Genomic DNA, 27,256 nt, shown 5'->3' with positions numbered 1-27,256 from the left:
ATTTTATATCACTGTTTCTTCTTAAGGCATTCAATTGAAACTTGGCACCAGCCTTTTATGTAATTGTGTGATGTGACTGACCAAGTTCCATAACTTTTACCTGCAGAATTCTGCCCCTTTTCGCACCCAGAAAATTTAGGTTAACATTTGCTTGCAACTACTCAATATTTCTGTATGTACTGCTGATATTTAAATATAACTTGAGATCTGTGTTAAAGATCTTTATAAGCATTCATGGACTAAGAACTATAACTTTTACAAGCTTTTCAGCAGGATTATGCCCCTATATATAATATAAATATGAGTTTGGTAAAGTTTTGTGTGAAAGATAAAATTGAGGTAAATATTCGAGTGCAACAAGTACATATCTATGCAACCGCTGCAAATATTTAATTGAAACTTTACGCTTGTTTTCCTAGAAGGTCATAAGAGGTTTATTACTACGGCCCATAACTCTTGACCTGCCATTGAGCAGAGTAATGCCCCTTTTAATTTCCCTTTCAAAGAAGGCAGCATGCAGCAGTTGCACTGTCCCTCTGTGCGCAACTTCCTATCACAGCCATACATTTGTAATTTGAGGATTGATTTTAAAATAACTTAACTCAATAAAACAACATGTTGCTTGTAAGACCCTTCTCCCTACCTCAATGGTCAAGGTCACACGTAAAGGTCAAAGGTCAAATTTGGCCTTAAAACAGCTTGACAATCATGTTATATTCACAACTTTGCCATATACTAGTATTGATTTATTTATCCTAAATGCCCACCAACACGAAACTGTGTGTTGTGTGTAATACGTGTACAATGCTGTCCGGTAATCTTGCGCAGTTAAGGATCAATTGGTTTAAAAACATGTTCTTTTATAAATTGGCAACATAATATCTAAATTTATTATGAAAATTATATGTTCATGTGCTTATTAACACAAAAATATCTGATTAATTCAGTGAAGAACTGACTGATTTGATTTCAAAACAAACATGACTCACCTCATTTTCAAACTATCACAGTGTCAGGTATTCTTGCGCACTTTGTATGATGACCTCGTTTAGGCAAACTTGTAGACATAATTATGGTGTCCAATTATTGACAAAAAACATTCCAGAAAAATATTTTAAAAATCAGTTTGCAAAACCATTGAAATTAAATGTGGATTTCTAGTGCAGTTTTTGTTCACTACAAATCAAAAGATAATATAGTCACTAATCATAGTGTACAATTACAACAATGTAATAAAAAAGTACCGGTATGCGTGAAAAAAATGCATAACAGGTTTGATACCACGATCATGCTTCCATAGTTTACAGAATATATCAAAACTAGGACATTGCTCATGCGGAGATCATACCAAATTGGTTTGACAGAATGGCGGGAAATGATGACTATGTCGTCTGATGCGATATATTTTCATGGCACAAAATACCATAACTGATCGGATATTGTGCAATGGAATGCTAAATTATACGTTGGATTTATGAATTCTTAATTTTAAGTATGAAAACGCTAAAGACTGCAGGGAATTTGTGATTCATTTTGAATTTTTTGTTAGAAGGCCAGTGTTCACGATGTATAGGGATGACGCAATCGGTGTTTAAATGTAATGATCAAATTTTATTTTGCATGGAATACGTTACTTTTAAATCAGTTAATTCTTTAAAATGTGAAATTCCATCTTTCATCATTAAAGAAAAACATTTTTCGTCTGCGAGATTCGCAAATGCGAAGTGCGCAAGATTACCGGACACGCAAGATTACCAGACTTAACTGTATCCTTTCCTCAAAGATCAAGGCCACTCTGAGAGATGAAGTCACATTTTAAACGATCCGGGACGTATGGCATGTATGCATTCAGCCCTAAAACAGCATGAAAATTGATGTCTTGCCCATAAATTTTTCATATGTACATGGCTTTAAAAATAATTTGGCACAGATGTAAATTATCATTATACAATATTTTGGGTGTAACACATTACTGCTTACCTGTAATGTCAAGGTCACACTTTGAAGTCCTCAGTCAAGTTTATCATAGATTTGCTTGTTTTTGTAATTAGAAGGTGAGGTTAAGAATCTTCCAAAATTCGGGTTAAGTTTTACTTGCAAGTATATATTCATGATCAAGTTTGCTTGCAACATTCATAAATCTCTTTCAGTACTACATATATGAAATTGAATCTTCACACATGTCTTCTTGATTATGATTTGAGGGTGTTGATCAAGGCCTATAAATCTTAAATGCAATTAAGCTGATATATTCTCTGTTTGTTAATGAGAAAATGTATGTAAACATTTGCTGGAAACAAATTTGCTAGCTGCCATGCTTTCAAAGCATGTGGTTTCATTTAAGTCCATTTGAGTCAGGTGAAAGATCACTGTTGCTAAACATTGGGTGCAAAAAATTAATTGCTTTAATTTTGTATGTAGGTAGGCTACATTCTGATCCAGCATTTTAGGTATTTAATTTTGGGCAAATGGGCTCAAAGAAACTGTTACTTAAACCTAGTTTCGGCACAATAACTTGTGTTTTTATGGTGGTATTGTTATGATTTTTTAAGCTGTTTACATGCAAACCTTTGTTTAAATTGCATTTGTGGCTAGTCTAGTCAAGGGCACTGCTACTTAAAAAAAAAAAAGGTAGCCACTTAAAAAAATGGTAGCCAGTTGGGTCAATGTCATTGTAACTGGAGTTTCAAAGGGAGTATTGTGCTTTACTGTTGTGTGAAGATAGCATTTAAGCAGACATTGCTGCGAAGTCAATCAATCTTAATTAACCTAATATTTTCCTGTTTTAATTTAGACATTTTCATCTTAAATTTGACATATAATATTAAACATCTACATGTATTTTTCACTTAAAATATGTATTTGAATTACAGAAAAGATAGATTATACTATTAAAGCAGAAGAATGCTTTGTGTGAACAGATCTTGTCATTGATTGTAGAACTTTTGAATTAAGTTTAAAAAAAATAATTGTGTTTATGTATTTTAGGAAAGGGGAGGGGGCTTTACAAGAAAAATTTATTTTTGAAGATGTAAATAACACGCAAAATTCTTTGTGACTGTTGTTGAATACCAAAAATCAAGCTGGTCCATCATCTTTCATATCATAAATTGTTATTTGTTTGAAACGTGCTTTTTTGTGCAACATGTTCTTCAGGTTTTACCACATTTTTCTAAATGTAGGTCATAATTTTTCAGTCTTTCCACATTAAACAAACATTGGTATATTGCTTTGTGCATCAGTTGGTTGTTGCTCAGTTGGTTAGTCGATAGACCCACTTTTAATGTTTGGAATAAGTCCCTGCATGCAAAAATATTAAGTTCCAGATTAGTATGAATCTCAATAAAAATTAGCTGCAACCTGCGGAAACTAGGACTTATGCCATATGCGGCCTAAGCAGCTTGAGACCAACTTAAGCATCCGCAGACCATGAAACTTTGCAGACAGTGAAGCTCCTTACCAGACAGTGTAGCTTCTTACCAGACAGTGAAGCTCCTTACCAGACAGTGTAGCCCCTAACCAGACAGTGTAGCTCCTTACCAGACAGTGTAGCTCCTAAGCAGACATTGTAGCTCCTTACCAGACAGTGTAGCTCCTTACCAGACAGTATAGCTCCTAACCAGACAGTGTAGCTCCTTACCAGACAGTGTAGCCCCTAACCAGACAGTGTAGCTCCTTACCAGACAGTGTAGCTCCTAAGCAGACATTGTAGCTCCTTACCAGACAGTGTAGCTCCTTACCAGACAGTATAGCTCCTAACCAGACAGTGTAGCTCCTTACCAGACAGTGTAGCTTCTAACCAGACAGTTAAGCTCCTTACCAGACAGTGTAGCTCCTAACCAGACAGTGTAGCTCCTTACCAGACAGTGTAGCTCCTTACCAGACAGTGTAGCTCCTTACCAGACAGTGTAGCTCCTAACCAGACAGTGTAGCTCCTTACCAGACAGTGTAGCTCCTAAGCAGACATTTTAGCTCCTTACCAGACAGTGTAGCTCCTAAGCAGACATTGTAGCTCCTTACCAGACAGTGTAGCTCCTTACCAGACAGTGTAGCTCCTTACCAGACAGTGTAGCTCCTTACCAGACAGTGTAGCTCCTTACCAGACAGTGAAGCTCCTTACCAGGCAGTGTAGCTCCTAACCAGACAGTGTAGCTCCTTACCAGACAGTGTAGCTCCTAAGCAGACATTGTAGCTCCTAAGCAGACATTGTAGCTCCTTACCAGACAGTGTAGCTCCTTACCAGACAGTGTAGCTCCTTACCAGGCAGTGTAGCTCCTTACCAGACAGTGTAGCTCCTAACCAGACAGTGTAGCTCCTTACCAGACAGTGTAGCTCCTTACCAGACAGTGTAGCCACTTACCAGACAGTGTAGCTCCTTACCAGACAGTGTAGCTCCTTACCAGACAGTGTAGCTCCTTACCAGACAGTGTAGCTCCTTACCAGACAGTGTAGCTCCTAACCAGACAGTGTAGCTCCTAACCAGACAGTGAAGCTCCTTACCAGACAGTATAGCTCCTAACCAGACAGTGTAGCTCCTTACCAGACAGTGTAGCTCCTTACCAGGCAGTGTAGCTCCTTACCAGACAGTGTAGCTCCTTACCAGACTGGCCGATTGGGTAGGCTGGGCTTGAGCTACGCTGTTTGCATATAACATAAGACCAATTTCCGCATCACACATCTTAAATGTCAATATTTTTTCTTACATTCTTACAAAATAATTAAAACATTTTGTTAATAAGCTTTGTGTTAAACAAACGTTTACAAAAATACTAACCCAACTTCAGATTAACTCAACTTGAAGATAATTTATCATTGAAATATGATAAAATAAAACCTATTGCTTGTGTCCATTTATGTTTTAATTTTCTTCTAGACATTTTGACATACATGTATTTACTTGCTATTAGAAGAAAGGTAATGTTTTGATTGAAATGTTCTCGGAGCCTATGGACACAACAGGTAATAATTTTCTGCGTCCCTGGTAAAATTATAGCGTAATTAGAAATATTTACGACGTAAACCTAAACACTGAGTAGACCATAACCCTAATACTGGGTAGACCATAACCCAAACACTGGGTAGACCATAACCCAAACACTGGGTAGACCATAACCCAAACACTGGGTAGACCATGTTGTTTCCGCGCAATATCCAGTGTATTGTGGTTACCGGTACTTGGCATGAAAAGAAGGGGCCCTTTGATTTTGAAGTAAACAGGTCCAATGTCTAGGTAACAGGGGTTGTGGCATGAATCGTATACCATTTCATTTCTTCACTATATCTAGAGAGTTCTTTGACAAGCAGGGACTTGTTACATAAAATTCATCTCTGCACAATTTTGTTAGCATGTTTGACCTTTGACCTACCATAATGCAATTGTTATGATGGTTACCAGGAATGCAAGGAAGACACCTATAGATTTTGAAATGCTTTGTCAATTTCGCAGAAGCGCTTAACATGAAAGTTGTTTCCACACAATATTTATTTCTCATATGAGTATGAAGGTTATTATGCTGCCTACTGGTAGTTATGAAGCAAGGAAGTCCCTATTGATATGCAGAGCTACCGATCAAAATTCAAGGTCGCACATAAATGGCACACATGTTTTACAAACATGTGTTGTTGTAAGTCATATTTTTCAACTGAATTGATTAGTTTAATTAGTGAGAAATTTTTAGCTCACCTGATTTCTCAGGTGAGCTTTTGTGACAGATCTTTGTCCGTTGTATGTCGGTCTGTAAACATTTGCTCGTAAACACTCTAGAGGCCACATTTCTTGCCCCATCTTCATGAAACTTGGTCAGAAGCTTTGTCCCAATGAAATCTCGGCCGAGTTCGAAACTGGGTTGTGACGGGTCAAAAATTAGGTCACTAGGTAAAAAAAAGAAAAACCTTGTAAACACTGTAGAAGTCACATTTCATGCCCAATCTTCATGTTACTTTGTCAAAATGATTGTCTTAATGATATCTTGGTTGAGTTCAAAAGTGGTTCCGATCCGTTGAAAACATGGCCGCCAGTGGGCGGGGCAGTTTTCCTTATTTGGCTATAGAGAAACCTTGTAAACACTCTAGAAGTCACAATTTTCGCCCAATCATCATGAAAGTTGGTCAAAACATTGGTTCAATTGATGTCTCGGACGAGTTGGAAAATGGTCGAGATCGGTGAAAAAACATGGCCGCGGGGTGGGGCATTTTTAGCTCATCTATTTTTTGAAAAAAAATTATGAGCTATTGTCATCACCTTGGCGTCGGCGTCGGCGTCGGCGTCTGCGTCGGCGTCCGGTTAAGTTTTGCGTTTAGGTCCACTTTTCTCAGAAAGTATCAATGCTATTGCATTCAAACTTGGTACACTTACTTACTATCATGAGGGGACTGGGCAGGCAAAGTTAGATAACTCTGGCGTGCATTTTGACTGAATTATGTGCCCTTTTTATACTTAGAAAATTGAAAATTTTGGTTAAGTTTTGCGTTTAGGTCCACTTTTTTCAGAAAGTAGTAATGCTATTGCATTCAAACTTGGTACACTTACTTACTATCATGAGGGGACTGGGCACGCAAAGTTAGATAACTCTGGCGTGCATTTTGACAGAATTATGTGCCCTTTTTATACTTAGAAAATTGAAAATTTTGGTTAAGTTTTGTGTTAAGGTCCATTTTATTCCTTAAGTATCAAAGCTATTGCTTTCATACTTGCAACACTTACTAACTACCGTAAGGGGACTGTGCAGGCAAAGTTATGTAACTCTGACTGGCATTTGGACGGAATTATGGGCCCTTTATACTTAGAAAATTGAAAGTTTGATTAAGTTTTGTGTTTTGGTCCACTTTACCCCTAAAGTATCATAGATATTGCTATCATACTTGGAACACTCGCAAACTATCATAAGGGTACAGTAAAAGGACAAGTTGCATAACTCTGGATGTCATTTTTACGGAATTATGGCCCTTTTTTGACTTAGTAACTTTGAATATATGGTTAAATTTTGTGTTTCGATCCACTTTACTTCTTAAGTATCAAGGCTATTGCTTTCAAACTTCAAATACTTTCATGCTATCATGAGGTTACTGTACCTGGCAAGTTGAATTTTACCTTGACCTTTGAATGACCTTGACTCTCAAGGTCAAATTATTAAATTTCTCTAAAATTGCCATAACTTCTTTATTTATGATTAGATTTGATTGATACATTGACAAAACTACTCTTACCTGACATACCACAATAGACTCCACCCAAACCATCGCCCGTGCCCCCCCCCCACAACCCCCCCCCCCCCCCCCCCCCCCCCCCCTATTTTTTTTTTTTTTTTTTTTTTTTTTTTTTTTTTTTAAGATCATCTCACAAATGACCACCACACCCTCACACTATACCCCCCCACCTCACCCCCCCCACCATTTTTTTTTATGAAACGGTTAAAAAACACAAATATTTATTTTGATTATTTTATGTTTGAAATACCGTCCAACCATCGCACCCAAGAATCCCCCCCCCCCCTCCCCCCACCCGAATCCCCCCCCCCCCCTATTTTTTTTTTCCTTTTTTTCGCATTTTTGAAAGAAAATGTAATAAATGTCCACACCCCCACACAATGCACCGCTCTTCACTCCACCCCTCCCTCCTTTGTGATTGAAAATGAGAGTCCCTTCACCTTTAAAAAGAAAATAGATGAGCGGTCTGCACCCGCAAGGCGGTGCTCTTGTTCTCTATATGTATTTAGTGGCAGTTTGCCCTATTTGGCTATAGAGAAACCTTGTAAACACTCTAGAAGTCACAATTCTTGCCCAATCATCATGAAAGTTGGTCAAAACATTGTTTTTATTGATATCTCGGACGAGATTGAAAGTGGTCGGGATCGGTGAAAAAACATGGCCGCCAGTGGGCTTTATTTTCTTTATATGTTTATGTGAACGCAGTAGAAGTACCATTTTTGGCCCAATTTTCATGAAATTTGCTCAGAACGTTTGTTTCCTTGATACAAGAGTTGAGTTCAAAAATGGTTCCGGTCAGTTGAATAGCATGGCTGCTGGGAGGGGGGATGTTTTTTCATTATGCCCCCCCCCCCCTTTTGAAGGAGAGGGGGTATATTGTTTTGCTCATGTCGGTCTGTCCGTCCACCAGATGGTTTCTGGATGATAACTCAAGAGCGCTTATGCCAAGGATCATGAAACTTCATAGGGACATTGATCATGACTCGCAGATGACCCCTATTGATTTTCAGGTCACTAGGTCAAAGGTAAAGGTCAAGATGACCCGAAATAGTAAAATGGTTTCCGGATGATAACGCAAGAATGCTTATGCCTAGGATCATGAAACTTCATAGGTACATTGATCATAACCTCGAAGATGACCCCTATTAATTTTCAGGTCACTAGGTCAAAGGTCAAGGTCACGGTGACCTGAAAAAGTAAAATGGTTTCTGGATGATAACTCAAGAACGCTTATGCCTTGGTTCATGAAACTTCATAGGTATATTGATCATGACTTGCAATTGACCCCTATTGATTATCAGGTCACTAGGTCAAAGGTCAAGGTCACAGTGCCAAAAAACGTATTCACACAATCACTGTCAAGAACCTAAAATATTAATAATTTTTACATATATTATACATATCACACTGTAATCTTTCCTATCCCTAGAAACATTAAATTAAAAGTATTATTATGTTAATTTTAACAATAAAACCACAGATCACAAAGTCTAAAAACTCCAACAAACCCATTGCAGTATATACTGAACAGTGGGTCAAGTAATGATGATGCCACATACAACAGTATGTGTGTTTTCACCATCTTTACTTATAAAAATCACAGGTGGTTAGCGTGTGGCTATGATATTAATTAGTGAAAACATCTTTTTGAATGATAAATAATTATATTATAACGAAAAATTAACTTTTCTGAAAAAAAAATTCATTATCAAATATATGTATAACAAGGTATGCAACTCAAAATCAGCCCAAAACGGGGTGCATCGCTTTGAACAGCCATATCTTCATCAATTGTGCAGCGATTTTCACGATCTCGGTCTTATTCAACGCAGAAATGAATTTCCTTGGAAATGTATATGTCTTGCAATATTTTTACAAATGCTGTGTCAACTTGTAAAGAAATAACACGATAAACAACACTCATGACCCAGTTGACAGTGATCATGCAGTCTTTATGAATGAAATCTCCAGTTGTAAAGACACACCTCCGCATTGGACCAATGAAATCACTCCTATGTTTAAAATGTCAGTTAGTTGAAATGTATGTAAACAAAGGTTTCAAATGGCGCTGGACACGTGTTTCCGGCAGCCATATTGCACAGAGATAAAATTTGTAAACAAAGATTAACCGCCATTTCAAAGTAAAGCAAAGAGACCAGATGAACCAGAGAGGCATACCAATACATCAGCATCTACCCACTACGCTGCACTGTCCCTTGCCCGTCCATTGATTCTTTTTTTTGTTTTTTCGTGAATTTCTAAAAACTTGTAGCATTTCGGACGTCATTTGGTATTCGAAATATTTTTGGCTTTTTCATCATATAAATTAAACATTACCAAATGACTAATTAACCACCTTTATTTACTTATATATACTATATTGGGTTGTTTACCGGTGCGGTGCTTAAATTTAGTGCTTTACACGTATTGTGAACTGTGCCAATTAAAAATCACTGTGATATACACACACGTAACATCTAAGATTTCCACTAAACTAGCGTTGTTCCTTTCTTTTTTCATTTCTTCAACATGTCGTCTCACAAAAGAACATCCAACTACCCATCCAAGGGGCAGTGTCAAAACCTGACCCCTTTACTAGGGAAGGTACGTTCAGGGTCGGATAGGCATCACCTATCTCACAACACCATGCCCTTTAAGTGCCTCCTCCAGTCAGCTGGAAGTGTTGCCCCCTTCATGTCCCTTCTCACCATTTTTCAATTGGCCTCATGTTTGGCGAGGGTACTCCCTGGACTATTTGAGCGGGCGGTGCCCCTGGCGTCTGGCTGCGTGCTATTGCAGCTCAAGTCCGCTCAAGCGCTTGCCATCCTTCTTTCTAGGGGTACTTTTTATCTTGGCAAAGTCGCGGTCCGGGCCTTATCCCCGTCGAACATGAGGATGGTTCATGGTCATATAGCAGGGATCCCGGAAAGCCAGGACTTGATGGAACTTCAGACATCTCTTTCTTTCAAACCTGCGATCCCTATCTCTGATATTCTCATCACCAATTTGGAAAGGGTTGAGCCTTATCGCCCTGCCCCACCTGGCTTACCGAGACTGGTCAAAATCTCTTTCTTAGCGTCCATACCAGTCCCAAATAAAATCTTAGTCAAGGACACTAGTATAACCCTTGACATTCGTCCCTGCCCTGTCACACCTGCCCCTTGTTTCAATTGCCAGGGCTTTGGACATATAGCCAGCAGGGGTAAATGCTCTAATATCACCTCTTGCTGCCGCTGCGCTGGCGCTACTTGCCAAAGAAGGTGCACAAACAAATTTCGTTTGTGCGCCAACTGTGGCGGCAAGCACTCCGCATCCTACCAGGGGTGCCCCTCCTATAAGAAGGCTATCCACATAGCCACCTATGCCAATTTTTATGGGGTCACCTGGTCCGAGGCGGAGAGCAGGCTACTTGCACCTGACACTGTGAGCCACAGCGTGGGCGCCCTGAACACCATCATCACAACCGGTTCCGCTTCTTCACCTAAACATGCCTCTCCCGGTTCTATCTTGCCCCAGGCCGGGAGGACATGCACCATAGTTGAGGGGCTAGCGGGTAAGAGTACCCCCCCCCTGGAACCGGTACTCAATCATACACCAGACTTACACACCACCCCCCTGTATCGCCTATCCAGGGGGATTCACCCACACAGAGACGCCCTCCTGTGGCTACCAGGGGGTCCTCCCCGTCCGACATGTTGACCGACGGTGCTAGCGACACCACCTGTAGTGGTCCTACACTGTCGGACGACTCTATGTTTGATGTGACGGGGAGAGACTCTCTGGTGTCAGTGCACTCCAGTATATTGGAGAACCTTTCTATCTCTGGTGTCTGTGAAATAGAGGAGGAACCCCGAGTTAGTGTCCCCCCTAACCGTCCTAGAATGGTCAACTCCCAGACATCCCCAATGAGCTCCCCTATACCGACAACACCAGCAGAAGTAACTCGTTTGCTGGGTACTCATTTATTAAAATCAAGGATCCGCCAGCAACAGGTCCCACATTTAGGAAAATATATCTCAGCGAGCTGGCTGATCTGGTTGCTGAGATACTTAAGGACAAGAAAAGGCCCACTGGGAGTCGTGTTATATGCTACATCTATAACAAAATTGATTCTCGATTAAAAAATTGCAGAGAATCAATAACAAAGGTCATCCCCCCTGATAAATCCCTAACTAATAAAATCCATTCTGGAACTGGGGATCCTCCAATAGTAGTAGCAGATCCAGGATGCCCCCCGGCCAGCGGTACCCTCCCCGCTAAAAAGAAACATGTTCGGCTTGCCAGGACCCCTGCGAAACTCAAATTGGCCTGTGCAGGCCATAAACTAGGAGTTAAATCTCCTCATCATTCATTAAATCAGATTAAACGCAAGTTAATTTCACATCATTATGGACAGTAGCCTGCACATCATTTCATTCAATGTTGGTGGTCTTACCCCCAACAAATTTACAGAATTAAAATTTTATTGACTGTAACCGTAATACCCATATCTTATGTTTACAGGAAACCAAATTTTCAAATAGTTCTGTAAAACAAATACCTGGGTATAACTGTGAATTTAATAGTTATGTTACTTTAAACCATAATATTGCCGGTGGCCTTGCCATATATATTAAAAACACAATTAATTATGAACACCTGGGAGTGAACAACCAATTTAAATCTGATGGTAGCACTGCTATTTAGGCATTAGCAATTAAATTGGTTATTGACAAGAACCGGCCTCTTATCCTGGTCAATTTATAAGAGGATGTGATCTTGAAACTCTGAACGGCCTCTTTAAGGAATTAAGGACCATTAAAGGACCCTTTGATGTAATATTCACAGGCGATTTTAATGCACATCACCCTGCTTGGGGTTCCATCAATTCAGATGCAGAAAGTCGGGCGGTAATAGAATGGTTGGACGAGCAAGATCTTATACTGCTCAATGACGGTTCTCCAACCAGACTTAACCCCACTGGTTTAAACTCCCACATTGACCTTACTGCTGTTAATGCCAGGATAGCAAGTGCGTCTGCATGGGCAACTGTTAAAGATACCATGGGATCTGATCACCTCCCACAACAGGTTACCCTGCTCAACTACATTGCACAGGGAACTGAGGCTCAATGCTCAGGAGAGCAAAAGTTTTTATTGGAAAAAGCTAATTGGGCTCAGTTTAGGGACCACTGCTCAGATCTCTCCCTTGCAGATGTTCACTCTCAGGATCCAAATCTGTTTTGTAATAACTTAACTAGCAAGATACTGTCCATAGCGGAATGTAGCATACCGGTCTCCTCCGGCAAGGTTAAAGCCAGAAATAGGGTCCCGTGGTGGAATGAGGCGTGTTCCAATGCGGAACAGGCCCGTAAAAATGCTTTAAAAATTCTTAAAAAGAACCCCGCTGAGCATAATCTTCTTAATTATAGGTCCCTCAAAAATCAGGCAAAGCGGGTTATTTTGGACTCAAAAACTCAAAATTAGAAAGAATTCTGTGATTCAGCTATCATTAATAAGAAAAATACTAGGGATTTTTGGCAAAAAAATCACAGAATTAAAGGAAATTCATTCACCCCTGTACCGCTACTTAAATACAGAGGTGAAATTGCCACTACCCCAAGGGATAAGGCTCAATTTTTGGTACGACATTTCCAATCTGTCTCCAGTGACTCAAACCTTCCCGTTGAAACTTTGAATTATCAAAAGCGGTTTGAGACTGAGCACCAAAATATTTTAAATGAGCCTGGAGATAACAGCACGCCTCTCAATTTACTATTCACTATTACAGAATTATTAAGTGCCATTAACAGCAGGAGCAACACCGCCACAGGGCCTGACAAAATAGCATATTTAATGTTTAAAAATATGCCTTCCATAACTCTAAAAATCTGGCTTAACCTATTCAATCAGGTGTATAGGACAGGCAGGATACCACCCGAGTGGAAGCAGGCCACAGTGATTCCAATTCCTAAACCCGGTAAAGACAAAAATGATCCAAACTCATATTGTCCAATAAGTTTAACATCACATGCAGGTAAATTATTAGAAATAATGGTCAAAAATAGATTAGAACACTTATTGGAATCAAATAATATACTAAACCCCTTCCAGTCTGGCTTTAGGAAGGGGCGATCTACTCTTGATCAGCTAGCTAGATTACAACATGATATTCTTTCTGCAAAAAATCAAGGGCAATCAGTATTAGCAATTTTTTTGGACCTTCAGGCCGCCTTTGATTTAACATGGACCTTTGGTATATTAAAAAAGCTTGCTGACTATGGAATCACTGGATACTGTTTCCACTACCTCAGAGCTTTCCTAGAGGGCCGTAAAATCCAGGTCAGGGTCGATGGGGAGTTATCAGAGGTAGCCATAACTGACCGCGGAACCCCTCAGGGGTCCGTAATATCCCCAACTCTGTTCTCCCTCATCGTAAACGGTCTACCTGATGCCGTAAAAGACTCAGGAATGGTTATCTCCCAGTTTGCCGATGACTCAGGCACTTGGTTAAAGGGGTCTAACATGTTACGCCTGCAAAAGAGGGCCCAAGCAGGCTTAGACTCCATATGGAAATGGGCAATTGAATGGGGATTCAAAATGTCTCCAACCAAAACAGTAGGAGTACTATTTGGCGAACAATTTCAGCACTCTTTGGACTTAAATTTAGGCGGCATTAAAATTATCTTTGAAAAAGTGGTGAAATTTCTAGGTATGTACCTAGATTAACAGTTCACTTTTACTCACCACTTCAAATATTTGGCAGAAAGGTGCGAAAGGGACCTAAATTTAGTGAGAATGTTAAGAGGCACAGGTTTCGGATCAGATAAAAATAGCCTCTTAACTCTCTACAAGTCCCTTATACGTCCAAAGCTAGATAATGCAGCCCAAATCTATGCATGTGCAAAGCCAAACGCCCTAAAAATGGTTGATGCCATTCAACACAAGGCCCTAAGGATAGCTCTGAGAGCCCTAAACTGTACACCGGGTGCACTGCTAGAGGAGGAGGCTGGTGTGTTACCTCTTGACTTGCGTAGAAAACAACAGTCCCTCAATTTCTGGGCCAGGGCTAAGTCTCGGCATGGTTCAAACCCCGTTAACAAACTTGTCGGGACTGGCACCTTCATCAAGGGGAAAATACTTAAGCGTAAGCATGTCGCCCTACCTTTTGGTGCGAGTATTAGGACCCTGGTTGAAGATGCCGGTCTCGACAAGGTACATGTAGCAGACCTGAGGCCCTCCAAGACCCCCCCCCCCTGGACGCTTGGACCATTGATGTTGACCTATCACTCTCTAATAAAATAACGAAAACTGACTTGCCACAACTCATCAAGTAAGAAGCTCTCTCTCTTATAGATAATATGTATGCTGAGCATCTAAAAATCTACACTGACGGCTCCAAATGCCCTAACTCTGGTTTAGTAGCCAACTCTTTTGTAATTCCTTCAAAAAACATTAGTAAAACGCACAGGCTCAGCAACAATCTTTCTATTTTTACAGCAGAACTTTTGGCAATTAAATTTTCTCTGTGCTGGATATTGGTCAATAAACCTACTAAAACTGCTAATTTATCAGACTCAATGTCATCTCTTGAGTCCATAAAAAACAGAAATAGCAGATCTAGGCCTGATATTTTAGCTAGCATTTTGGAACTTCATCAACAGTGCCTAGATAAATCTTTAAAGGTCACATTAGTATGGTGTCCAGCACATGTCAACATCAGTGGGAATGAGCAGGCCGACAGGGGGGCCAAAGAGGCCCTCTTGAGGGGGGCCGTAGATGTTGGGGAACCCCTGGCACCTACTGAGATCTACTCCCTGACAAAGAAATTTGTATTGGGTGAGTGGAATCTCCGGACCGACAATTTGTCTTCCCGTCGACATACTTTTACCAGACCAGCGAAAAACCCTCAGGCCGCCTGACAGATACTCAGCAAGCATTGTGCTTGACAGAGCCATCACGTGCCTGAGGATGGGAAACACCCTATTACCCGGTGGCGCAGGAAAGTATGTCCTCGGTATTGACCCTGCATGTCCTAGGTGCCAGGAACCTCTCACTGCGCCCCACATGCTGCTGCACTGTCCTAACCATAAGGCGCAGAGGGACCACCTCGAAGCTGCATTGCACTCCCATGGACTAGTTTTTAACCTTTCCAACGTGCTAGATCCCAAGGGAGCAGCTAGGGGCCCGGTCTTCTCTGCCCTCCCCAAATACTTACTGGATTGTCAGATAACTGACAAAATCTAGGTCATTGGGGGAGGGAGAGCAGCCAACACCCACCTAATTATTCAGTCTTGTGACTGTTTTTCTTTTAAACTGTGTAATCTTTGCATAAACCTGATGTAATCTAATAATTGTGTTGGATTTGTGTCGCTTTTACACAACTTTAATTTTAGTTTTTAATGGGTTTATTGTTCTACCCCGCCCTTTCTAAATCAGGCCAATGGCATTGACCTGGTCTTCTTTATTTTAATACATTTTTTATGAGAGTATGACGTTAGTCCACCATTTACATTTTTCAATATAATCATATTTTATGACATTTCTTACTACAAGAAAGGATGAGGCTGTCCAGTAACCTGGGATTGTTGGCTGCATTGCACCCCCTCTCTTCCCCTTTGACACCCCACCCTTTCCCCTTCAAACTCGAAGAACCATGTCGGACTGGAGTGCACGGTGCAGGGCCTTATACCATGATAAACACTTATTTAGCCCTATCCAGGACAAAGTATTGTCGACTTTGTTGATACTGCTAATTTTGTACCTTGTAGTACATTAAATCTTGTTAAAACTGCTATATTGTGTAGCAAATTTCCTTATTTTTGTGTAAAACTGCTATCTTATATAGCAAATTGCCTTAATTTTTTTCTCAATACTGCTATTCCTACACCATAGCAACCATTTTACTCTGTATTGCACTAATTCATGTTAAAATTGCTATTTTTATAGCAAATTTCCTTAATTTTATATTAAATTGCTATTTTATATAGCAAATTGCCTCGGTTTTTCTGCTTAATTGTCATTTTACATACCATACAAGGTACTTTAGTACTATTTCCTCCATTGTTATCACCAATATATTAATAATATTGGTTGGATTAGAGCTTATTGGGTTTGTTTTAATGCATCTAGGTAATATTTGGTCTTTTTACCATTTTACATCTTACCTTTACAAATTTTCCTTCAATAGTATACAAACTATTTTTCATTTACCGTGCACTCCCTCTGGTCCAGGGGAAACAGCCATTGTAGACTCCATCCCCACAATTACCTCCCTTAGTTCAACTGAGTGACATCACCCCTGCTGGCTCTTTTTCCCCCACTCACATCGGCCTACACTTCCAAAAATCTCTTCTTCTTTCAACCCTCCAGGGTGGCAACCTGTATTTTAAATATATAAACGCATATAGTTCTGTACATATTGTAAATAATGTACCTTTCGTACAAATTTAGCTGTTTTTATCTCATTTTTCGGCGTAAGCTGTATTAAGCCAGCTTTTCACCTTAGCCTGACCTTTGTAAGCGTCCAATAGAGTTCAAATAAAACTTCCCGCGGCCAAGTACAGATGAATACACTTCATTGACTGCATTGGCTGATTTGAGAATACGACCAGAACATTGGGAACATGTCCGCGTCTTTGTAACACTGTTTTACTGCGTGTTCAGCATGAAACAATTTTATATCTAATGAAAAGGCTTAATAGATAGAACAGTTTTACACTCAATCTCGACATCAATACAGTTTGTGCGTCCACCTTTTATTTTCAGAAGATTTTCAGCGCGAGAACGTTTGCACTTAAAGGCTATTTTCTCATATTTATTACTAACTTCCATATTGACAGGTAACATGTTAAAGTATAGAGAGCAGTGGAAGCGAAGACTCACTTTAATACATTGCATTTCAACTCGCGAGGTATATCGGGTCAATTTGCGGCCACTGTGTGTGAATGTCAGAGTTTACATAGATGTCATCGCTGCGTCTCTACCCTATATGCTGATCGGAGTTCGCGGCCAGGAAAATAATCGTTACATAATAAAGACGCTATAGCGTGAACTAGGTGAACTGGAATTTTCTTTAGACCAGACAGATGTTAAATGAAGATATCCAGCGATATCATATGGTATGTCAATAATAGATTCTTAATGTGTTTTACAACAATACCATGATAAATATTATTTTTAATTAATTTAACAAGAATTATGCCATCATATTGACTAATGAATTAAGCATGAGCGCAATGATTCTCGATACTGTTAAAAATCGAATCAAATAGCAACGCCAGACAAACCACTAAAACAGGTTTGTTCGAAGAACGCGCGTATAAATATTTAAAATATATACGGATACTTCGCGTGTGGCCGGTTGACTCATATGTTTTAATTTCACTTCCATTCTTCTTTTGGTTTTCTGTTTTGTATCTATACGTTTATGACCAGCAATATGTAATAATGTAAAATAAGCCGCGAAAACTCCGCGTATTATCCCGTACTGCGTTTGCTGCAGCTAAGAACTGCACAGAAAAAGACATTCGCTATCTTTGATCTCATTCATTGAAGTCTTTACCTTTCATTAGCTGCAACCACAATCAACGCCGTATATCTTTTTTAAAGATATTTCTTGTTTACTGTAAAGCACATTGTCTTACCTTTAATTTTTATGTGGCCCTATAAAGGTGACCGTTTGGAGACACGTTATTACCCTTAACATATAAGGTTTTTTTACTAAACCCACTTTTAAATATTGTTTTAATTCCACTTTGGGGGGACTTCTCTTCTCCATAGCCCAATCCTCCTTAAGTTCCATACAGACAGGGTCTTATGTTGGAGCATTACGGCTATATTCCCTGTCTGCAAGTGTTTAACATTGAGCCACATACATAAACTTATACTCATTACTTTTTTAATAACTCAATACTCAATTGCAACATTAATATATGATTGAGAGTTATACTCCCTATGTGTTATCATATATTGTCTATTTTCCTTTTTTTTTTCATAATAATTGCATGTACACATGCAACCTCACTTTACATTTGAGAGCTGTTAAATCAGGCACTGGCATCCCCACTAATTAATGTTCATAGATATAAACATATCTCTCCAACGATTAGATCTTGTTGTGTGGCATTTCGTTTAAACCTTAAATATACACATAATAATGGTACTTGACTATGTATGTAAATATATAGTGGCAATGTTCAACCTGCACTTTGTGATCTGGAAAACCCTCAAGTATTATTATTTTGTTTCTCAAACATATTACACATCTGTGTATTCCTTTTTCTATAAGAATTATATTAAAATAATCCTATTTGGATTCTAACATTTAAAACACAGATCACAAAGTCTAAAGACTCCAACAAACCCATTGTAGTATATACTGAACAGTGGGTCTAGTAATGATGATGCCACATACAACAGTATGTGTGTTTCCACCATCTTAACTTATAAAAATTGGGCTATTCTTTCTCTCTCTCCACCTTAAAAAACAAAACAAACAATATCATACAATAACAACATCATATAAATAATAATAAATAATAAGAAGTACAGTAACATAACATAAACATAGTAATTTATAACTATAAAACAAGTCCAAGTTCTTTTGGATTTATTCATCCTTTTCTTTCATTTATATTTTCTGCATATGAACTATTATTGTTTACTTTTTGTTAAAGTGCAACGTCAGCCGTGGGAAAATTATATTTATAAACGGATTGACCTACTTGTAATCCTTATTAAGAAATTTCGGCCAATCAGCGCCATCGTTTTAAAAGTGTATCATCCAATAAAAACGCAGCTTTTTAACAGCGTTAGGCCCAGCCAGTGTAAAGTACTGCGTTTTTCTTATAACGCTTCTTAAATAAGTATAGATATTTTTAAACCAATAGATTTTTATTAAGGCACCGCACCAACACTGCATAGTTTTCTATTTATATCAATGGTACAGCCCAGTAAAATCGGGTTGTCCATTTTATGGCCGTTTTCGACCTTTTTATGCAGAGTTTTATGTTAAGCAGTGTGCTCGGGCAATGGTTTTTAACCGAAGTCCCTAGGGTAAACAATCCCATTTGTCAGTCAGGCGCTGGACAGTTAGTCTTGATGCATAATGTAACGACAAGAACGGTTTTTTCATACGTTTTATTGAATTATGGTGTCGAACTACATGAACTTTGTAGGGAAGTTGCCCTTTACTCCGTGAAGATTTCAGTCTTAAAGACTGCATGATAACTGTCAACTGGGTCATGCGAGTTGTGTTTGATGCTATTTCTTAAAAGTTGAACCAGCATTTGTAAAAATATTGCAAGACATATACATTTCCAGAAAGGAAATTCGTTTCTGCGTTGAATAAGACCGAGATCGTGAAAATCGCTGCACACTTGATGAAGATATGGCTGTTCAAAGCGATGCACCCTGTTTTGGGCTGATTTTGAGTTGCATATCTTGTTATATATATATTTGACAGTGAATTTTTTTTTCAGAAAAGTTATTTTTTCATTATAATATGATTATTTATCATTCAAAATGATGTTTTCACTAATTAATATCATAGCCACAGGCTAACCACCTGTGATAAAAATTGGGCTATTCTTTCTCTCTCTCCTTCTTAAAAAAAAAACAACAAACAATAACAATAACAACATCATATTAATAATAATAATTAATTAGAAGTACAGTAACATAACATAAACATAGTAATTTATAACTATAAAACAAGTCAAAGATCTTTTGGATTTATTCATCCTTTTTCTTTCATTTTTATATTTCCTACATAGAAAATATTACTGTTTACTTTTTGTAAAGTGCAATATCAAGGTCGTCCGCCGTGGGAAAATTTCTATTTTTAAACGGATTGACCTTCTTGTAATTCTTAATAAGAAATTTCGGCCAATCAGAGCTATCGTTTTTAAAGTTTATTAACGAATAAAAATGCCGCTTTTTAACAGTGTAACTAGGCTCAGTCAGTGTAAAGCTAACTTTTAAACTACTAGATTTTTATTAAAGCAAGGCACCAACACTGCAAAGTTTTATATTTGTATCAATGGTACAGCCCAGTAAAATCGGGCTGTCCATTTTATGGCCGTTTTCGACCTTTTAAATGCAGAGTTTTAATGTTAAGCAGTGTGCTCGGGCAATGGTTTATTAACCGAAGTCCCGAGGGTAAACAATCCCATTAGGCTGTCAAGGTCATGGTGACCCAACTTAGAAAAATGGTTTCCGGATGATAACTCAAGAATGCTTCCCCCTAAGATCATGAAACTTCATAGGTACATTGATCATGATTCGCAGATGAAATAATGATGAAACTTGACCAGGATGTTTGTCTGGACAATATCTAGGTCAAGTTTGACATTTGGTAAAGATTGAATGGACCAACTTTAGGTTAAGCCATCTTGGCCCTCTTGTTTTCTTTGGCAAGTTATTAGGCAAGTGCAACAAACTATGGTATGTGGTGACAAAATATGTCAAAAGTTGAATTTTGTGTCATATATATTTTAAATGTAGGTCACCATAAAGTGTAGACGAGGAAGACAGTTTTTGTCAATTCCAATGACCCACACATTCCTGAGTGATTTGCCTTTGAATAAAGCTGACAACAGTGTTTAATTATATGTGACGTTTGCTTTCATATACTTTTTTCAGGATTCAGAAATGAATGACTTGCTGACTCGGCCACTGAGTCGTTCTGAAGTGAGTCTCAAATCCCAGAGTAGTCACGCTGTAGATTTTGATGGACCTCCAGCACCGCCACGACAGAGAGGTCTGATACTGTATTTACCCATTTATTAACATAAACATTGTTCTAAAATTGTCAGTTTCCTGGTCCAAAATGCATGAGGTCCACTGCAAGTTTTACCAAAAGAGACTGTGTGTTAACCCTTTGATGTCTGCCTGTCCGTCTGTCAGTATGCCCAGGCAAAAAACTAGATCTAGCGATTTTTCTACAAGAACTAGAGTTATTTAGATAAAATCTGATATCCTTATAAAGGGCAATATTAATATTATTATGGCCCTGTGAAAACCAGGTTAACGGTCAGAGCTCTGTTAGTTAGAATATAACAAAATCTAATATTGTAATAAATAAAAATGTACATAATGCAGTAATATGGAACGCAGTCTACTCACGAAGCTGTAGGTTTTCTATTGGTCTGCCTGTTAACCCTGTATTTGTTCATCGATCAATCTGTTTGTTGTTTAAAAACTGAAATAACTTGAAAAGAAAGAAGATAAAATCTGGGTCTTACGATTTCATGGAAAGTTCTCACGGTTCTTGGATGAAACTTCGTATACGTGCCGAAAAGTTCTCGCGATTCTGGGATGAAACTTGGTATACGTGCCAATTAAAAGTTCTCACGGTTTTTGAATGATACTTGGAATACGTGCCAATTGAAAATTCTTACAATTCTTTGATGAAACTTGGTATACGTGCGAATGGAAAGTTCTCACAATTCTTTGATAAACCTTGGAATACGTGCCAATTGAAAGTTCTCACAATTCTTTGGTGAAACTTGGTTTACATGCTGATGGAAAGTTCTCACAATTCTTTGATGAACCTTGGAATATGTGCCAATTGAAAGTTCTCACAAATCTTTAATGAAACTTGGTTTACGTGCTAATGGAAAGTTCTCACAATTCTTTGATGAACCTTGGAATACGTGCCAATTGAAAGTTCTCACAATTCTTTGATGAAACTTGGTATACTGGTACATGCTAGTGGAAAGTTCTCACAATTCTTGGATGAAACTTGGTATACATGCCAATTGAAAGTTCTCACAATTTTTTATGGAACTTGGTATACATGCCAATGGAAAGTTCTCAGGATTCTTGGATGAAATTTGGTATACATGCCAATGTAAAGGTCTTATGATTCTTGAATGAAACTTGGTATACGTGTCAATGGAAAGGTCTCAGGATTCTTGGAAGAAACTTGGTATACGTGCCAATGGAAAGTTCTCACAATTCTTTGATGAAACTTGGTATACTTGCCAATGGAAAGGTCTCACGATTCTTGGATGAAACTTGGTATACGTTCCAACGGAAAGTTCTCACAATTCTTGGATAAAACTTGGTATACATACCAAGGTTAATGTAAGTAATATGCACGGCCTTCTGTTTCCACCACATTTAAAATGTCAGGTCACTGTTACTAAAAATTTACACAACTTGATACTGCAATAATTGAGAGAAATGCTCATGTTGCTTGGTCAACTCCGTATGCTATATGTTTTTTCCCATTTGTCTGCCTTTCAAAACCAGGTCTTGTCGGTGGTTTGAAAAACAGACTTATCAAATTAATATTTAATCGGTCAGGTCAAGATTTAAATAAGTAACAAAAAAGACTGTTTAGTAACGCATTTTACTATCCTAGAATATGGGACTGTTTGCCAAGTCAGAAATGTAGAATGTCAGAATATACTGAATCATGTACATACTGGTAGTTATTTAAGGGGCCTTTTCACGTTTGGGTAAATTGACAAAATTGAAAAAAGTTGTTTCAGATTCGCAAATTTTCTTTTAGATATGATATTTATGAGGAAACAGTAATACTGAACATTTACCATGCTCTAATATAGCCATTATATGCATCTTTTGACGATTTAAAAACCCGAAAATTATAAAGCGTTGCAACGCGAAAGGAATTAATATTTTGGAGAGTTCTATTGTTGTCGTTTTGTTTTGTGAAGCTACGAGGATTGGTTATATGAGGTAAAAAATACACCTGTCATTGTATCCGGAAGGATGGCCAAGCGGTCTAAGCAGGAGACTTTTAACTCCAGGACTCCAGGGGTCAGTGGTTCGAGCCCTGCTGAGGGTTACGTTTTTTTTCTTTTTTTAATTTTATTTTTGATTTTTTGCTGCAGATTTTTATATCCAATGTTAACAATATAAAGCATTTAATTGCAAACTTCAAAACATGCCAAAATCTGTGAAAAGGCCCCTTTAAGTATGAACCATATTGTTGAAAATGTTGAATTACATTGTGAATGGTGAAGTATATGAAATTCTTAGCATATTAGACATTGAATAAACAATCTACATTTTATTTCTTGACATATTCCACACACAAATATGATTTATTTTTCAGACCCAAAGACTCAGGACGAGGCTAGGTCGGTTGAGCAAGTGCTGGACTTGTGCATACACGAGTTCATGAATGTCACGAACATGGAGGACTCAAATAGAGCTCGATACTTTGTGCAGCGAGCTGACATGGATGTGAACAAGGCTATCTCACTGTATTACGAAGAAATGTGAAACTCAGTAAACAGGGCATTAAATTTTTTCTACCTGAACTGCATTTTATCAAATAAAATTTAATTCCAAGGCCCGTAACTTCGCCAAAAAATCAATGGAACGGAACGAATTTCACACTATATTTATAGCTTATGTAGGTAGCCTCACATACCAAAAATCAGCTTAATATCTGAAAGTGAAAAAAACGGTAATTATAGAGAAAATGTATAAATTCAATCTAACTTCGAAGCTGTTGACAATTATTATGGTTTGTCTGTGTTGATGATGGTGAACGAAAAAATGTGTAGTAGATGATAAACATTTATGATACATTTCTTTATAAAGATTTGTTATTTTCAAAGTATGATTTTCTTCTAGATCAAACATAATAGATTTATGAAATCTAAAGCATTACAGATTGGTGCGAATTTCACTGATTTACTTGTTATATTCCATGAATTAATATCACAAAAAATGTTTTTAAAGCATAAAAATTCACCTTGAAAAGTGCACAATTCAAAAAATTAAAACTCAGGAGGGAAGATCCCTCACATAACCTCCCCGGTTGGACCCCAGTCTAAAAGACATTTGTACGGCCCTGGAAATAGTCACTTATTGAGAAGTTCAGAATCTTAAACGGTGTCACCGCGATAGGAAGCCTAATCATTTTGTGATTTGAATAAATGGATATATAAAAAAGGCAACTATTTTAAATTGAAATATTTCTACGGAGTCTTAGATTTTATATTTTAAAGTTTTAGTTGTGTGGAATGATAATTCATGATGGTATTTTACTAACAAATACAATATTTTATACAAACAGTGCACAAGAATGTGTAAAAATAGAAATTCAATACAACTATTTTCATGGTGAGAAACGAGTGTGTCGTGTAATGACTTTTCCTTTATGTGTAATATAACCATAGTGTTTAAAAACATATTGTGGCTAAGAAACTGAATGGCGCCTATACATTTATTCAATGATTGTACCAAGGGGACTCATAAAACTGAATGGCGCCTATACATTTATTCAATGATTGTACCAAGGGGACTCATAAAACTGAATGGCGCCTATACATTTATTCAATGATTGTACCAAGGGGACTCATAAAACTGAATGGCGCCTATACATTTATTCAATGATTGTACCAAGGGGACTCATAAAACTGAATGGCGCCTATACATTTATTCAATGATTGTACCAAGGGGACTCATAAAACTGAATGGCGCCTATACATTTATTCAATGATTGTACCAAGGGGACTCATAAAACTGAATGGCGCCTATACATTTATTCAATGATTGTACCAAGGGGACTCATAAAACTGAATGGCGCCTAAACATTTATTCAATGATTGTACCAAGGGGACTCATAAAACTGAATGGCGCCTATACATTTATTCAATGATTGTACCAAGGGGACTCATAAAACTGAATGGCGCCTATACATTTATTCAATGATTGTACCAAGGGGACTCATAAAACTGAATGGCGCCTATACATTTATTCAATGATTGTACCAAGGGGACTCATAAAACTGAATGGCGCCTATACATTTATTCAATGATTGTACCAAGGGGACTCATAAAACTGAATGGCGCCTATACATTTATTCAATGATTGTACCAAGGGGACTCATAAAACTGAATGGCGCCTATACATTTATTCAATGATTGTACCAAGGGGACTCATAAAACTGAATGGCGCCTATACATTTATTCAATGATTGTACCAAGGGGACTCATAAAACTGAATGGCGCCTATACATTTATTCAATGATTGTACCAAGGGGACTCATAAAACTGAATGGCGCCTATACATTTATTCAATGATTGTACCAAGGGGACTCATAAAACTGAATGGCGCCTATACATTTATTCAATGATTGTACCAAGGGGACTCATAAAACTGAATGGCGCCTATACATTTATTCAATGATTGTACCAAGGGGACTCATAAAACTGAATGGCGCCTATACATTTATTCAATGATTGTACCAAGGGGACTCATAAAACTGAATGGCGCCTATACATTTATTCAATGATTGTACCAAGGGGACTCATAAAACTGAATGGCGCCTATACATTTATTCAATGATTGTACCAAGGGGACTCATTTAAGTCAAAGATCTTTTAATAAATGTTTATTGATAGATCTCTGATTTGAGACTATCAAAATGAAGTAGTTCTATGATTTATTCTCTTGTTTATATAAGACTGTTAACTGTTGGGATGTTATTATAAACGAACTTGATGTTTGGTGTTTATTGATTTTGTAAATGATGTTAATATAAATTATAAAATACAAAACAATACAAAATACTTTTTATACGCCCGTATAAAATACGGGACGTATTATGTGAAACCCCTTGGCGGCGGGCGGCGGGCGGGCGGCGGGCGGGCGGCGGGCGGAAGGCATCACTTTGTCCGGACTCTAATTCAAATTGTATTCATCCGATCTTCACCAAACTTGGTCAGCAGTTGCATCTAGTTGATATCTAGGCCAAGTTCGAATATGGGTCATGCCGGGTCAAAAACTAGGTCATAGGGTCAATAAGTGCATTTTCAAAGGGGCCACTTTGTCCGGACTCTATTTCAAATTGTATTCATCCGATCTTCACCAAACTTGGTCAGCAGTTGCATCTAGTTGATATCTAGGCCAAGTTCGAATATGGGTCATGCCGGGCCAAAAACTAGGTCATAGGGTCAATAAGTGCATTTTCAAAGGGGCCACTTTGTCCGGACTCTATTTCAAATTGTATTCATCCGATCTTCACCAAACTTGGTCAGCAGTTGCATCTAGTTGATATCTAGGCCAAGTTCGAATATGGGTCATGCCGGGTCAAAAACTAGGTCATAGGGTCAATAAGTGCATTTTCAAAGGGGCCACTTTGTCCGGACTCTATTTCAAATTGTATTCATCCGATCTTCACCAAACTTGGTCAGCAGTTGCATCTAGTTGATATCTAGGCCAAGTTCGAATATGGGTCATGCCGGGTCAAAAACTAGGTCATAGGGTCAATAAGTGCATTTTCAAAGGGGCCACTTTGTCCGGACTCTATTTCAAATTGTATTCATCCGATCTTCACCAAACTTGGTCAGCAGTTGCATCTAGTTGATATCTAGGCCAAGTTCGAATATGGGTCATGCCGGGTCAAAAACTAGGTCATAGGGTCAATAAGTGCATTTTCAAAGGGGCCACTTTGTCCGGACTCTATTTCAAATTGTATTCATCCGATCTTCACCAAACTTGGTCAGCAGTTGCATCTAGTTGATATATAGGCCAAGTTCGAATATGGGTCATGCCGGGTCAAAAACTAGGTCATAGGGTCAATTAGTGCATTTTCAACGGCGCCACTTTGTCCGGACTCTAATTCAAATTGTATTCATCCGATCTTCACCAAATTTGGTCAGAAGTTGTGTCTAGATGATATGTAGGTCAAGTTCAAATATGGGTCATGCCGGGTCAAAAACTAGGTCACGAGGTTACTTAGTGCATTTCAAGCATTTAGCATGGTGTCCGCTCTCTAATTGAAGTAGTTTTCATCTGATCTTCACCTAATTTGGTCAGAAGTTGTGTCTAGATGATATGTAGGTCAAGTTCGAACATGGGTCATGCCGGGTCAAAAACGAGGTCACATAGTGCATTTCAAGCATTAAGCATGTTGTCCGCTCTTTAATTGAAGTAGTTTTCATCTGATCTTCACCAAATTTAGTCAGATGTTACATCTAAGTGATATCTAGGTCAAGTTCAAATATGGGTCATGCCGGGTCAATAACTAGGTCTTGAGGACACTTTCAAGCATTGAGCATGGTGTCCAAAACCTTCGAACGGGC

The 27,256-nt window shown here is 38.4% G+C and overlaps 1 protein-coding gene across 2 annotated transcripts in view; it reads left to right on the top strand.

Moving 5' to 3' along the window:
* LOC127833415 (uncharacterized) overlaps positions 1 to 25,518 on the top strand; it is a 38,660-nt gene extending 13,142 nt beyond the window's left edge. For both annotated transcript variants that reach the window (XM_052358644.1, XM_052358645.1), the window contains exons 8-9: positions 20,829 to 20,946; positions 23,272 to 25,518. In XM_052358644.1, coding sequence (XP_052214604.1) covers positions 20,829 to 20,946; positions 23,272 to 23,441 — 288 coding nt within the window. In that variant the 3' untranslated portion in view covers positions 23,442 to 25,518. The remainder of the gene's footprint in view (positions 1 to 20,828; positions 20,947 to 23,271) is intronic.
* The last annotated feature ends 1,738 nt before the right edge of the window (positions 25,519 to 27,256 follow it).

The sequence above is a fragment of the Dreissena polymorpha genome, chromosome 6 (genome assembly GCF_020536995.1).
Source record: "Dreissena polymorpha isolate Duluth1 chromosome 6, UMN_Dpol_1.0, whole genome shotgun sequence".
NCBI lineage: Eukaryota > Metazoa > Mollusca > Bivalvia > Myida > Dreissenidae > Dreissena > Dreissena polymorpha.
Note: the sequence above shows the minus strand (reverse complement) of the source record. Positions and strands in the feature narration are given on the sequence as shown.